The sequence below is a fragment of the Castanea sativa genome, chromosome 1 (genome assembly GCF_040712315.1).
Source record: "Castanea sativa cultivar Marrone di Chiusa Pesio chromosome 1, ASM4071231v1".
NCBI lineage: Eukaryota > Viridiplantae > Streptophyta > Magnoliopsida > Fagales > Fagaceae > Castanea > Castanea sativa.
In genome coordinates, this window is record NC_134013.1 from 63,666,628 (window position 1) to 63,680,556 (window position 13,929).

The following is a 13,929-nucleotide window of genomic DNA, read 5'->3' on the forward strand; positions in this document are numbered from 1 at the left end:
TGGTTTCTTTTCGCAAGGTCCCCCTTTGCCATCTTGCACGGCCATACGAAGAAAGGCTCTTTACGAACTTTCTCTAGTAACCGATGCACCGGTTCTCGGAACACGGTATTTGCTCGAGGTGCCGAGCCGGATTGCCGTAATCCCCTCCTAGGCTTGTTGTTGTGGTATCTATCCGACCTGAAATCCCTTCTCTCCTGCGGGATAACCTTTTCCTTTCCCTTCCCTTGCTGCTGGTCTTCTTCTACCCTCTTGTACTCATCAATACGATCCATAAGACGGCGTACCATCGGACGGGCTTTTTCGTCAAAGACTTCCTTAGGGTCGTGGTCGGTAGGAGACCTACCTTAAAGGTATTAAGCGCCACCTCATCAAAGTCGCCATCTATCTCGTTAAACATCTCCCGCATCGGTCGGAGTATGCTTTCGGTGTCTCCCCTTCCTTCATGGCCATGGATAGCGGATCCAATGGCCGAGGGACTCAGCTACACGTAATGAACCGCGAAGCGAATGCCCTAGTCAGCTCCCCAAACGAGCCTACGGACCCAGATTTGAGACCGTTAAACCATCTCATAGCCACAGGTCCCAAGTTGGAGGGGAAAACTTTACACATCAGAGTCTCATTGTAAGAGTGCACCGCCATCCTCTGGTTGAAGTGACTCACGTGCTCCACCGGATCAGTCCGGCCATTATAAATGGTGAAGGTGGGCTGGGTGAACCTCCTGGGAAGCCTCCCCCTCTCAATCCTCCACGAAAACGGAGATTTAGAGAGTTGGTGCAACGCCCTACTCATGGTATCGTTACCTAAGCCCCTAGAACGAGGCTTCTTACGTCTGCGAGTTGGTTGGCTGCCCTCCTCACTGGAGATTGTTGCACTGGTGGAAGTGCGCGACCTTGAGCTGTGGCCAGCTCCCCTATCCTCCTCTGAGGAAGAATTAGATGAGGATGATGAAAACCTATGCTTAGCGCGGCGTAGCTTTCTCTTTAGACGGTTGATTTCTTTCTGCATGGATTTAGAACCCTCATCATGGGTGGTGCTACCCCCTTCATGAATATGGCCAGCACCTGGATACTCTGTATGGACACTCCCCTCACGATCTCTTTGATGTTCCAGACGTTCAAAATGATCTTCCGGGCGTGATCCCCTGTGACTCGGCATGGTGAGCACCCAAGCCTCGCCATAGTACCTCCGTCGCTTCTAGACTAGATTCCCCAGACGAGCGCCAATTGTAAGTGCACAATTGCACCTGGCCCCAAAGAACAAGATTACGGGCTCGAGCCCAACGAGCCTTAAACAATGTAATTTGTAGAGTGTGGGCTTGAAACCCAGGTTAGAAGTGTTTGAGAATTAAATAGCAAGCCAAAGATTATAAACACTTAAAAACAACAAAGAATGCTATAAGTCAATCTGCTCGGACGTAAGCCGAGAAACTGTTCTTATATAATTTCTCTCTCTTTTTCTCTTTCCTTTAGGTTACAAAGAGGGAGCCCCCTTTTCGTCTTAGATTGCTCTTTAAATACTACTCTTTTGAATACTTTGTACACGTGTTGCCCCACCTCCCCTTAGCCTAGATATTTCCCCTCTCAAGTGCCTTTGAATAGTAACCGAAGTTTCTCTCTTGTTGAGGTGTCACTTCCCCATAAATGCGGCCAGGGTGGTAGGTGCAGGGTCTTTAATGTGGAGGTAGCAGCCTTTATCTTTGACATTTCTTCAACATCGGTACTTCTGGGGCGTTCTAGGGTTCCCCCCTTTTAACCATTGGCCTTAACCATGTCATCCCCTAATCTTTACTATGAAATCCCGAATTCTTCGGTGTTCATCCGAGGATAAGGTCACCCTCGGCTGTATCCTCGGATCCTCGGCGTATGGGCCGACCCATAGTACTAACAATTTCTAACCCCAAGATCAGGTCGGCCTTCCTTAACACGGCCCAAAAGGCCCACGTTCCCATCAGGATCTTTTTGCCCCCCACAAAAAGTATACATAGATAGTCTCCAAACCAATTCAAAGCTAAACTTTTTCTAATGTATATTATCTTAAGATTCTTGGACGTTGCCAAGAATCTCGTAACTCAACTAGCACCTTTTGATAGAAACATCCAGAGTTCAAATCCCTTTACCTTATTGTAACTATTGAATTTAAAAAAGAAAAGAAAATTAGAAGATATTCTTGGACAAAGATCGTATGTTTTGATCCAACTCCAATTCAAGAAGTCTAAAGTCCAAATGGAATTATAAACAAGTTGAGCCGAGTATTAAAAGTTTAGATTTCTTTATTTAATTTTATTTCGAACATGATCCAAGTTAGAGCTTATTACCAAACAAGATTACATGTTTGAGTTTGGTTCTTTTTTTTTTTTTTTTCAAAACAAGCTCAAGTTTGTTAACGAGCTACATGATTAACTTATTCTTTTTCTATATATTAAAACTATGACTAAAATTTCTTATCATTTCACAAATCTATGAATTTTACCACGAAAGATTTGTTTATATTATCAACAAACTACATATACAAATTTGATATTATATGAATTTAGTTTTAGACTTAACACATTCCATTCACAAGTACACTTTTAGTCAAATATACATATAAAACTATAATATTATATTATAGTTAAATCTGTTTATGTTCACACATACATTTTTACATTTGAACTAAACTTTATTTAATTGACTTTAAACACAACCTATCCCAAATTAAGTTTGAGATGTTTATAAATAATTTGGTTCATTTACTGCTTAGTTGACACCCAAACCTAGTGGAATGATCTTAGAGACTAGGGCCCGTTTGGTACGTGTATTTAAACAATAATTTTCAATTTTTTTAAAAACACGTATAATATTATTTAAAAACTAAAAGCATGCCATTAAAATCCAGCGCTATACCTCTTTAATATGTTTGTATTTTTCTGAATTGGCTCCTCGCCTGTTACTTCAACGCTAAAAATCCAAAGGAAGAGACACACAGAAAGAGACCCGGCGTTTGGCAATTACTCTAGCTTTTTGCCCATGGTCACCACAAGTGAGCTGCTTCTTTTACTTCTTATTATTATTATTGACACACACACTCTCTCTTTTTTTGTTTTGTGTGTTGTTTGTAGTTTCTAGATTCTGGAATAGTATCTTTTTTCAATTTAACGTTAATTTTCTAAGAATATTGTTAATTGTCCTCTTGTAAAAGAAAGTGGGAAACTAGCATCTTGAGTTTTAAAAACTCGAGTTCAAGGTTGAACTCGAGTTTTTAAAACTCGAGACTCAAGAGGTAAAAGCTGAGGTGGAAAAAATTCCACGTAGAAATCGAGTTTTAGAAACTCGAGTTCCACATTTTTTGTCTTTCACGTAGAACTCGAGTTTTAGATACCTGAGTTCTACCATTTTTCCCTTTCGTTTATGGGTTTCTTCTTCTTTTCTTCATCATCTTCCATTCTTCCTAAGTTCGGGCTTCATCTTCTTCCTGGGTTCAGGCTTCATCTTCAACTGGGTTTCTCTCTTCTTCATGTTCTTCTGGGTTTCTCCTCTTCAACGAAGAATGTTCTGCATTTCTGGGTTTCTTCCTCTTTTCTTCATCATCTTCGTTCTGAGTTTCTTCTTTTCTTCTTCGTTTTCTCTCTTCTTCGTGTTCTACTGAGTTTCTCTCTTCTTCAACGAAGAATGTTTTGCCTGGGTTCTCTTCGTTGGTCTTGCATCTGTGGAACTCGATTTAGATCTCGAGTCTTACAGACTCGAGATCTTTGTGGCATTTTCTGGAATTTCCTGTCCACGTCATCAAGTATAAAGCGAGTGTTTGGGACTCGAGTTTTAAAATGGAACTCGAGTTTCTAAAACTCGAGATGCTATTTTGTTAATACTTTTCAGATGTGTGTTAACTTACTATATTGCCCTCCCTCACACTGTTACTTTGAAAATTGCCTCTTCTGGAATAATTTAGGCTCGTCAATTTGAAGCTTACCTTTTTTTTTTTTTTTAATTATGTATTTATATGAACATGACTTGTGCAAGAGAGAAATTAATATAATATCAAGGATTTATTGTTGATTAGCATATGACGTATAAGCCTTTCCCAACAGTTTCATTACAACCCATTGGCCTAAGTTTGCTCTTTTGTTGGCTTGTTCATGATTTTGTTGGGTTTGTTCATGGTTAGGTGTGGTTTCTGAGAAAATGTAACCAGTGTATATATATATATATATATTATGACACATGGGAACTTCCCTCATATTAGTTGCACATCTAGACAATAATACTCACTATTAATCAAACTCAAACAGGCAACTGACCTCACCTGCCAGAATTAGTTCCAGGTAATTTAGGGGTTTTTCACCCAAATGGGCTAAGCAGTTTATTCTCATGCCTAGGAGGCAAGAAAATTTAACAAAAAATGATTATGGGTTTTAGAGTTTTGTTGGGTTTGTTCATCATTAGGTGGACAACTCCATCCTTAGCAAAATTCTCTGTGCAAATTGGGGTATACTTGGATGAATTTGACTGTGTTGTTCTGCAGTGCAGTATTTGAACTTGTGTCTGAAGTTGAGTTTGTTTAGACTCTTCATTTGTGTTCTGTTGGTTTGGATTAGCTGGCTCCCAGCCCTGGAGCCAGTTTAGTCTTGGGTTGTAATCTTTGTCCTTAGTTCAATGAAATTCTGAATGGTTCAGTATGCTAGGTTTAGAAGATTGAGTTTGCCTGTGTTGTTAGTTGTTAAAAAGCAAGTTATCATTAAGAAAAGTGGTTGGAAACATTGTTATTTGTATTATGTTGTTTGTTTGGGACATTATGTATGCTTGTGGTGTTAGATTTTTATTTCATTCATATTATACAATAATGTCATAATCAAATTTTTACCTTTATCATTATAAAAATTTAAAAAAAAAATGATAATTTCATTGAACAATGAACATCAAGTTTTGTTTAACTTTTAGGGCAAAAAAACCTGTTTGGTTCAGAGGCTAACAATGAAGAAAACTGATTACCCAGTTTCCCATTCAACCAAAACAAAGTTCAAGGACAGTGATGAACACAAATTGTCCTCTTCTGAACATGTGAGAAACCATAAACACCTGCATATTTTTATTTTGTCAATAGTCCAATTTATTTTACTTCTCAAAAAAAAAGTTCAATTATTTTTAAAGAATTTAGAAAAGTTTTCATTAATAACGCTTTGAATATTGAAAAAGTTTGTTTTTCTTTTTTGAATGATAGGAGGATAGAGATAAACATGAATTTTCGTCTTTGGAAGATGTGAGTAACAGTAACCCACACAAAAAGTTTTTAGATTTCTAATTTAAATTATTTTAAGTTTAATTATTGAAAATTTTTAGTTTTTAATATATTCCTTTCTTCTTTAATAATGATTTGAAGACTAGGAGGAGGAGATAGAGTGTGGACTGGTAGATGCGACATTTGAACAATTGCAAAAAAGTGCATTCAGATGGGTCGCATTGGGTCTATAAAAAGCCAAATCAAGAAAAGAAATCCGAGCAGGCAAACAAGAATAGGTAATGATTTGCTTGTGGCTTGGTTGAATTTTTATTTTGCTATGTTGGTTTGGTCATTTTTTAAGTAGTGTGTAGAATCAAATGCTTTTAGGGATTCTAGTTGTTATCCTTTGTAGAATAAGTTTGTGTCAATGGTAAAGATTCAGCTAGCAGCAGCAGGGCATTTAAGGCATGTCCACCATTGATCTATGTCTATCCCAAGATTGTATATACCTAAATAACTAGTAGGCTGTCAATGGGTAGCATTGTTCTTGGATTTTTTACGCCTGGAGTCTAATGCTCATTGCTCAAGAGCTTTGGGTTTGCTGTGGACTTGTGGGTTATGCCAAGGGGTTTGCTGGAGCTTTTAGCTAGTTGGCAAGGCAGGTTTGGTAGAAGCGGTGGTGTGATTTGGAATGTGATCCCTCACTGTATCATGTGGTGTCTTTGGTGGAGAGAAATGCTAGGACCTTTGAAGGATGTGAAAAATCTAGTCCAGATCTCAAGCTTTCCTTCCTCAAATCTTTATTTAAGTGGATGAATACTTACTCTTTATTTTCTTTTGCTAATATGCTTGACATGCTTGATAGTTTGTTTTGCGCTTATTGTTGGTCTTTCTTTTTCTAATATGTTTGAGATACACATCCTGGGTACATGGGTTGCCTCTTTTATTTATTTATTTAATGAAGTATTTAGATATAAAAAAATGCTTACTTTTTAGCATGCCCGTAATGATACATGTTTTACTAGTTTTTGTTTCTATAAAGGGTCTTACTCTCCTTATTGCTATGATGGGACTGGTAAAAATTTGTAGTCTTGAAATATAAGATGGACATAACATCTCATGTTCCAAATAAACATCTTTTAGTAAATTAGTAGTTATGTTTATAAATGCTCTTCTACATTGATGTATGCCAGATGACACTGATATTTCATTATCTTCAGGTTGTATGTGATCCCCGTTTTGAATCTTTATGTGGTACTGGTACGTTTGATGATAAGCAGTATGCCTCTGTGTGTGTGTTTGTCTTTTTGGTTTTTTTTTTTTTTGTCAAGTAGGCCATGGTCTTTCATCCTTCTCCCCCGACGGTGGGCAATTCAGTGACTAGGCTCTAATTAAATATTTTCTGATGTGAGGTTTTCAGTACTTGCTAATTTTTTATTGTAGATCATGCCTATAAGCTCTTATGCGAAGGAAACCTTCTCCCTTTTAAGAGCAAGGTGAGTTTGTGTGTTCAAGACCCCTTGGTTATTTGTGTAGTTACCAATAAAGAAAATATTGTAAATCATTTGTGTGCTGGTTGTCTTCTTCCAAGCACTGTATTTTTTTTACTAAAATGGAAATCTACATTTCCCAATTATTTCTTTAACATTTCTTTGTAAGAACTTCTGTTGTATGGATAATATATATTGGATCTTACAGGTTTAGGAGCAAATATAATTTTATGTTTAAGAAATATCTTCCTGATGAAATAAAGGTAATCTTTTTTTTTTTTTAAATAAATTTATGATGAATATGAAACTTTCTCTTAATTTATTCTGCTTCTTGATAATTACTCCTCCGTGAAACTTTATTTTCAGTGTAACAGGAAGAACAGAAGAAATTAGACAAATCCAAGGATCCATATGCCATCAACAGATTTAAACACAGCATAATTTGGATAATAAGTGCCTAAACCTTTTGGAAAATATGTAACTCTGATTCTAGTTATTTATCTCACCATGTTTTTCGATTAGTAACTCACTCCATAGTGCTTGATCCCATGATCATACCCCATTTTTATGGGTGGTGGAGTGTCCTTAATTTGAACTAAAGATCATTGGCCTGTCATTTATCTCGCCATGTTATATATTCCTTTAAATTTCAATTTGTCCCCTACGACTTTTAGTGCATTTACTAATATCTTCTTACTGTTCATCATGTGCTGAAAGAGAGGTAAGATTTTGAATTTATGAAGTATGGGAATTTTGATTTCAATTTCTTATCCTTGTGTGTAAATTTCTCTTTTTTGGATATAACAGAAACTGCGGAAGCAATTAGCAAAATCAAATGATGCAGAAATCGTTGATGAATTAAAGAAAAACATCTCTTGGATTGTAAGTGCTGGCCCTTTCGGGAAAAAAAAAAAGTTCCACTGATTATGGTTTTTCATTTCACAATTTTATAATTCCTCTAAATTTTGTTTTCTCTCTAAAAATATTGTGCATTTAAATATTAATTTTCTTCCTGTGGCCCTGTGGATCACCTGTCTTTTCAGGATAAGCAGTTGAAGTCTGAGTCAGTTCAGCATACTGATGCAGCAATTCTGGCTGAGCATAAGAAGAAACAAAGAGAAGCAGCAAAGAAAGGGAAACAACCATTTTATCTCTCAAAAATTATAGTCATCCTTCTATCTCCACCTCTCTCTCTATAAATATATATATGTTTGTGTGTGTGTGTGTGCGCGCGCATGCATTTGTCTATGCTTCTTGAAAGGATATCTAATTCAATCAGGAGTCCAATGGGACAAGGATTCAATTTGATTGTACATTGAAGCCTTAGTTTCTTACAAGGAAATAGGGGAAAAACCTCTTCTTGGGTTCTTACTCAAACAAACCCCAAGTTCTTAAGAGAACCTTAAACCCAAAAGCAACTTAGTCCTATGATTTAAGCCATTGGCATATGTTGATAATTCAAGCTTGTGAATCAAAGCTTTCAGACTGGTTAATCTGAACTCTTCTCTTCTTTATTGCTGAGAAATAAATAGTTTGATGAAAATGCATGTGATGTGAGCATGGGTCGAGTAGTGTTGGTGCTGATGATGGTATTTTAATGGCAGTGTGGGGCATTGCGCTGGAGATATGGTGGTGGTTAAGATGTTTATTGTTGAAACATTTTGTCTTTGGTTTTGGAAAAGTGTTAGCGGTGGCTTTGGGGTTGGTGATGTTAGTAAGCTGTGCCAAATGAATAAGTTCTGTTTTCTGAGGCAATAATTCATATAGTAGATGGAGAGAAAATATGCAGTGGTGCTTAGTTACTTCCATGTTGAAATACCACATGAATGTATTTGTATTTCCTCCTCCTTTTTATATTTTTATTTTTTTAACACTTCTAAGATGATGTGCTAATGGTGCGCACTAAAACGAATAGACAAGCCTACCAGTGGTCTATTTAATTTGACTTGGGTCTGTTATTTGCAGGTGTAATCCGGAAGCAAAGCAAAGGCTTATCGGAAAATATGAAGATCTAAAGGTACCTTTTATACTTTTTATTATGATATGAAAAAGAAATTGTATGAAAAAGATAGTTTACTAATTATTACTATTTTTTTGGTCAGGCATCTGGCAAGCTTGGCACCTTTATTGAGAAAAGGAGAAAGAAGAATGTGGCAAAGGACCATAGATACATGCCATTGCCATATCATAGGTCGTAGGTCCAACAACAGCGAGCAACGAACTTAATGGTCTCGCAAGCTTTGGAGATGTATATGTGTATATCCTTCCATCTTGGTTAAGGCGGTAACATCTCCACTCTGCAGGGGGAGTTGGGTTTAGGTTTTTTAGGTTTTGTCACTGCAATTTAGGTTCCTTTTGCTCCTTAATTTTTTTCCCTCATAAGTTGGATTGATGCAAGAATCATAATCTAGTTACTAAGTTGTTTTTTTTTAAATGTTTTTCCAAATTTAATTTTTGAGTTATAACTTGTTTTCTTATTCAATTTTAGTCTTTGTTGAGGATTTTAAAGGATGTAATTTTGGTTCAATATAATCCCTTAAGTCCATTAAAATGAGGCTCTAGGAATGGAATAAAAAGATGGTTCTCCAAGCTTGGCAGTGATTCCAACTTCCAAGTACCCTTAGGTAGTGAAGTCTAGAGTTTTAGGTAGACAATTTGGTTTTAAGGATGTAAATAAATGCCATAATGTGAAATTTTGATTTTTAGTGTAGTTTCAATTTGGTTTTAAGGAAACCAGAAAAGAATAATATTGATGAAGTATAAATCGTCAGTCGAGTGGGTTCGTCGAGATGATTCCGAGACTTCATCACTGTTCCTGCAAAATGGGACTAAGGCTTTCTTGAGATGGACACCGGTGTGGCGTCTGTCATAACGTCTCCGATGCCTAAGTTAGTATATAGAAATCATTTAAGAAAAAATGAGAAGAGTAAAAGTATTTCTTTAGGTCGGAATTATGTACCTTCTGTGTTCCTAATGAGTGTGTATATATAGCTTTGTGGTTTCTAGCCGTTGGGGCCTTTGATTGTAGTTTTATTGCTCTTCTTGTAATGCCTTAGGGCTTATTACTACAGGTCTTGATGAGGCTCCAACGGTCTGACAACTGGTTAGTAATTGTCCGTGGCATTAAATCTGTCCGTGGCATTGAATCCGCTTATTAATGACTTGCTCTTCCTCGTCCATGCCACTTTGTGGGTGGACGAAGGTGTTTCATGAGCTCGTCCAAGGGAAGGTATCTCGTCAGTCCTATTAACTGCCCTCCCAGGTTCCGTGGTCATCGTGGTGTGTCAGGACGACCATTGGAACAAGAAAGGTTTTCTGACTAGACGTGGCTCTTGAGGTTTTGCTTTGCATTTAATGCGAAGTGGCGGCGCCACACACATCGTGGCCATGTGGCGCGCTCTGGTCAGTGCAGTTAATGTGCCAATTAGGTGACTCTTGGTTTTCCCGCTGAATTTCAGTTTTTTGTGCCTAGTTTTTAAACTTCTCTTCTTTTCACTTTCCCCTTCACTTTCTCCAACTCCCAATCATTGCTCTAAGCTTCTTACTCTCCAAATTTTCTCTGTGATTTTCTCCGGGCTGGTGCGTTCTGTGGCTGAGCTTTCTACATTTTCCTTTGGAGGTATGCCTTTTTTCTCTTCCCTCTTTTATAGCATGGACATAGATTATGACAAATTTCTGATTTTCCTTTTTCGCTCTTTTTTGTGTGTTTGTTTTTGGTTTTCTAAGGTTTTTTAGGATTCATCTCTTTCCTTCCATTTTCTGGTTTTCATGGTCAATAGTACTAAGGTGAGGGTAGCTTGCCCCTTGGTTTCCTTCTTTTTTGCACGCTTGGGGGCTTCTTTAGGTACTTCCTGTGCTTTTCTCCCTTCGGTTGAGAATTTTGTTTTTGAGGGTAGTGGTTTAGGCGTTGTATTGGGTGAGTTATCCCCAATGCTTTGTCAATCGATCAATTGGTTTGAGAGTTTGGTGAGTGAGAAAGGGGCAATGTCTGAGGTGATATCGAGCGAACTTGGGACTGGACTGTCATCCAATGACGACCCCGTGGAGGGGAATACCGCCGTCTCCATCCCTCAAGTAGTTAGGGTTTTTCACGCCTTTGAGGAGGTGTGTGGTTTGGACAGGGAAACACTCTCCAGATTTAAGGATAAATTCCAATTCCTAGATAGGGTTAGGGTTCGTCTACCTCATGAGGAGGAACAAGCTTGCCACTTCTCGCTTGGGGAGATGTGCTTCTATGAAGTTGCCTTCCTGAGTGGGCTTAGATTACCCATCCACCCCTTTATTATGGAGCTTCTAGGACATTTTGGTATCGCTCCTAGGCAATTTATGCCTAATTCGTGGAGGATAGTGGTTAGCTATATGGAGATATGGCTGACTGCTACAGACGGGGACATGATTAGGGTGGACGAGCTTGTTTACCTTTACCGTTTAAAGCCGTCTAAAGAGCATAGGTACTACGAACTGGTGCCTTGGGAGAGGAGGACTAGGATCGTCCGGGAACTGCCTTTGTCATTCAGATACTGGAAGTCCTAGTTCTTTTTTGTGTCTGGGGATGACTGGGAGACTCCCTCTAACGAAGTTTGAGGTGATCTCCCTAGGCTACTCTGTCAGTGGAGAACCTCGATTTTAGGTGCGTCGTTATTTCTTCCAACCTCTTAATCTTTAATCTTCGTGTTCATTTTATCGTTACTAACTCTTCTGTTCATTGTCTCGTGTAGTTAAGAGACGGCCCAAGCTTAAGAGCAAGTATAAGGAACGGGTTGAGAAAGCCATCGAGTACGCGAGGACGATCGAAGATTTTGACAATCTGGTTGATCCGCGGACCCTAGCTTTTTTTAGCCTCGGCCTAGAGCTGTCTGCCTTTGTCCTGCGAAACATAGACATCGAGCAGAAAAAGAGTAAGTGTTTGTTTGAGCTCGTCCATGTTGACCTTTTTTCATCTTTCTTCCATTTTTTTTACAAGTATTTTCCTTTTGCAGGGATGATGACGAAGTTTAATCAAGGGATGTATGCACGAATAAGGGCCAAGAAGAATGAACCCCTTTCTAACATCAGGACCAGGGCTGTGTGTGTGACGGATAATAGGGCCTCTGTCACTTTAGGTACCCCAGTCACTCCCGGAACTGAGACGATGAGGACAGCCTCCCCGGCTACCTTGGTCGAGGAGATCATCCCTCAACGAAAGAGGTTGCAGATTGGCGACAAAGGGAAGGAAAAAGCAGACTCTCGTTCATCTAGTGTCTAGGACGATGCTAGGGTTGCGCTGGCAAGGGCGCAAGAGACCTTTACTACCGAGGATATGAAAGTATTCTTTGGCTCATCTCCCAACGAGGTTATGCGCTGTCACCTCCACAAGCTCGTCCAGGTAATGTACCTGTGCAAATTCATCCTTTTTTTATTTTTTATTTTACATTGTCTTAAGATCTGGCTCCTCTTTTGTAGGTACTGGGGGAGAGCCTTCATATTACCTCGGAGTTTCTTACTTAGGAGGCGAAGGTGTCATCAGCGGTGTCACGGGTGGAGGCTTTAGAGGCATAAAGTTCCAAACTAAAGAAAGATTTGATCACCGCTATGGGAAAGGCTAACACCGCCAAGGAGCAAGTTAAGGGTCTTTCCGACGAGTTAAGGGTGGAAAAGCAGCTAGTCTCGGAGAAGGACGAGTAGCTCTTGGCAGCGAAGGAAAAACTCAAAACAATTGTTACGAAGTCCATGGAAGCCTTCCAAATGACAGAAGAGTACAATACCGTTCTCTTCACTTGGTACTTCAAAGGCTTTGAGCTCTTGAGACAGTATCTCGTCATGCATCCAGCTAGAGTGGACTTAGAGAACCTAGACCTTGAAGAGGTGGACAAAGGGATGGCAGCTAACGAAGCTTCTCAGTCCACTGCTCTTGAGGGTGATGCTTCTGGGGATGTCCTTCTGCCTCCTCTAGACGCTTGAACCTACTTTTTCTTTATGGCTTCTTTCATATATATATATTGGGTGCTCAGTGTGTTTTGAGCTTTTTAATTCCATTTTTAGAACAATATTTCTAATTTAAGAACAATGTTTTTAGCCCAGTGTTTATGGGGTTTTAATTTTAGTATGAAAATAATGGTGTTTGCCCATTGTTTTTAGGCCTTTAATTACATTTATGATTGTATACTTGTCTGTACTCTTGTTTTTGCGTGATCTTTGTTTGCCTCATTCCTTTAGTTACTTTTTTTGCGTTAGCACCTTGTGACTGCACTCTTATTGAAGGGGTTTTTGTCCGTCAGTATCTCATCTTCGTCTAGGCAGAACCTAGTTATTTGGCCATTCTTCGTGATTTACCCTCTTTTAAGGGATTTTGTCGTTCATTTGCCTTCGTCAGTAACTTACATCCATTTAGGCGGAATCTTGTTACTTAGTCATTTTTCTTTTTGTGACTTACACCCATTTAAGGGATTTTATCATTCTTGGCTTCGTCAGTAATTTACATCCGTCTAGGCGGAATCTTGTTACTTAGCCATTTTTTCTTTTTGTGACTTACACCCATTTAAGGGATTTTGTCATTCCTAGCGTCGTCAGTAACTTACATCCGTCTCGGTGGAATCTTGTTACTTAGTCATTTTTCCTTTTTGTGACTTACACCCATTTAAGGGATTTTGTCATTCCTAGAGTCGTCAGTAACTTACATCCGTCTAGGTGGAATCTTGTTATTTAGCCATTTTTTCTTTTTGTGACTTACACCTATTTAAGGGATTTTGTCATTCTTGGCTTCGTTAGTAACTTACATCCGTCTAGGCAGAATCTTGTTACTTAGCCATTTTTTCTTTTTATGACTTACACCCATTTAAGGGATTTTGTCATTCCTAGCGTTGTCAGTAACTTACATTCATCTAGGTGGAATCTTGTTACTTAGCAATTTTTTCTTTTTGTGACTTACACCCATTTAAGGGATTTTGTCATTCCTAGCTTCATTTGTAACTTACATCCGTCTATGCAGGATCTTGTTACTTAGCCATTTTTTTTGTGTGACTTACACCCATTTAAGGGATTTCATCATTCTTGGCTTTGTCAGTAACTTACATCCGTCTATGCGGAATCTTGTTACTTAGCCATTTTTTGGGCTTTTAGGCTGCTAGGTTTGCTTGTATTAGGTCATTGGCTGAATAATCCTTTTATTACTTCTCAAAAATGAATACAGTTGTTTGTTACATCTATTGATGGTACTTCTCCAAGTGCTCAATGTTCCATGGTTATGGAAGTTTCTGTCCGTCTAAGG

The 13,929-nt window shown here is 38.6% G+C and overlaps 1 protein-coding gene across 3 annotated transcripts; it reads left to right on the plus strand.

Moving 5' to 3' along the window:
• Window positions 1-2,912: 2,912 nt before the first annotated feature.
• LOC142614842 (rRNA biogenesis protein RRP36-like) lies at window positions 2,913-7,905 on the plus strand. Of its 3 annotated transcripts, XM_075787501.1 has the most exons (8): window positions 2,913-3,018; window positions 4,914-5,033; window positions 5,194-5,232; window positions 5,358-5,489; window positions 6,637-6,689; window positions 6,892-6,946; window positions 7,491-7,565; window positions 7,727-7,905. In XM_075787501.1, the coding sequence occupies exons 5-8, from the start codon at window positions 6,640-6,642 to the stop codon at window positions 7,880-7,882; spliced, it is 336 nt and encodes a 111-aa protein (XP_075643616.1). In that variant the 5' UTR covers window positions 2,913-3,018; window positions 4,914-5,033; window positions 5,194-5,232; window positions 5,358-5,489; window positions 6,637-6,639; the 3' UTR covers window positions 7,883-7,905. The 3 variants fall into 3 exon arrangements, with proteins under 3 accessions (XP_075643616.1, XP_075643602.1, XP_075643609.1); XM_075787487.1 differs by lacking the exons at window positions 5,194-5,232; window positions 6,892-6,946 and having other exon boundaries at window positions 2,920-3,018; window positions 5,353-5,489; XM_075787494.1 differs by lacking the exons at window positions 2,913-3,018; window positions 4,914-5,033; window positions 6,892-6,946 and having other exon boundaries at window positions 5,201-5,232; window positions 5,353-5,489.
• The last annotated feature ends 6,024 nt before the right edge of the window (window positions 7,906-13,929 follow it).

Coding starts and splice junctions, on each gene's coding strand:
- LOC142614842 (XM_075787487.1), top strand. CDS start 5,423: ATGGGTCGCATTGGGTCTATAAAAAGCCAAATCAAGAAAAGAAATCCG. Junction 5,490..6,636: donor GAGCAGGCAAACAAGAATAG/GTAATGATTTGC, acceptor TTTTTATTGTAG/ATCATGCCTATAAGCTCTTA. Junction 6,690..7,490: donor TTCTCCCTTTTAAGAGCAAG/GTGAGTTTGTGT, acceptor TGGATATAACAG/AAACTGCGGAAGCAATTAGC.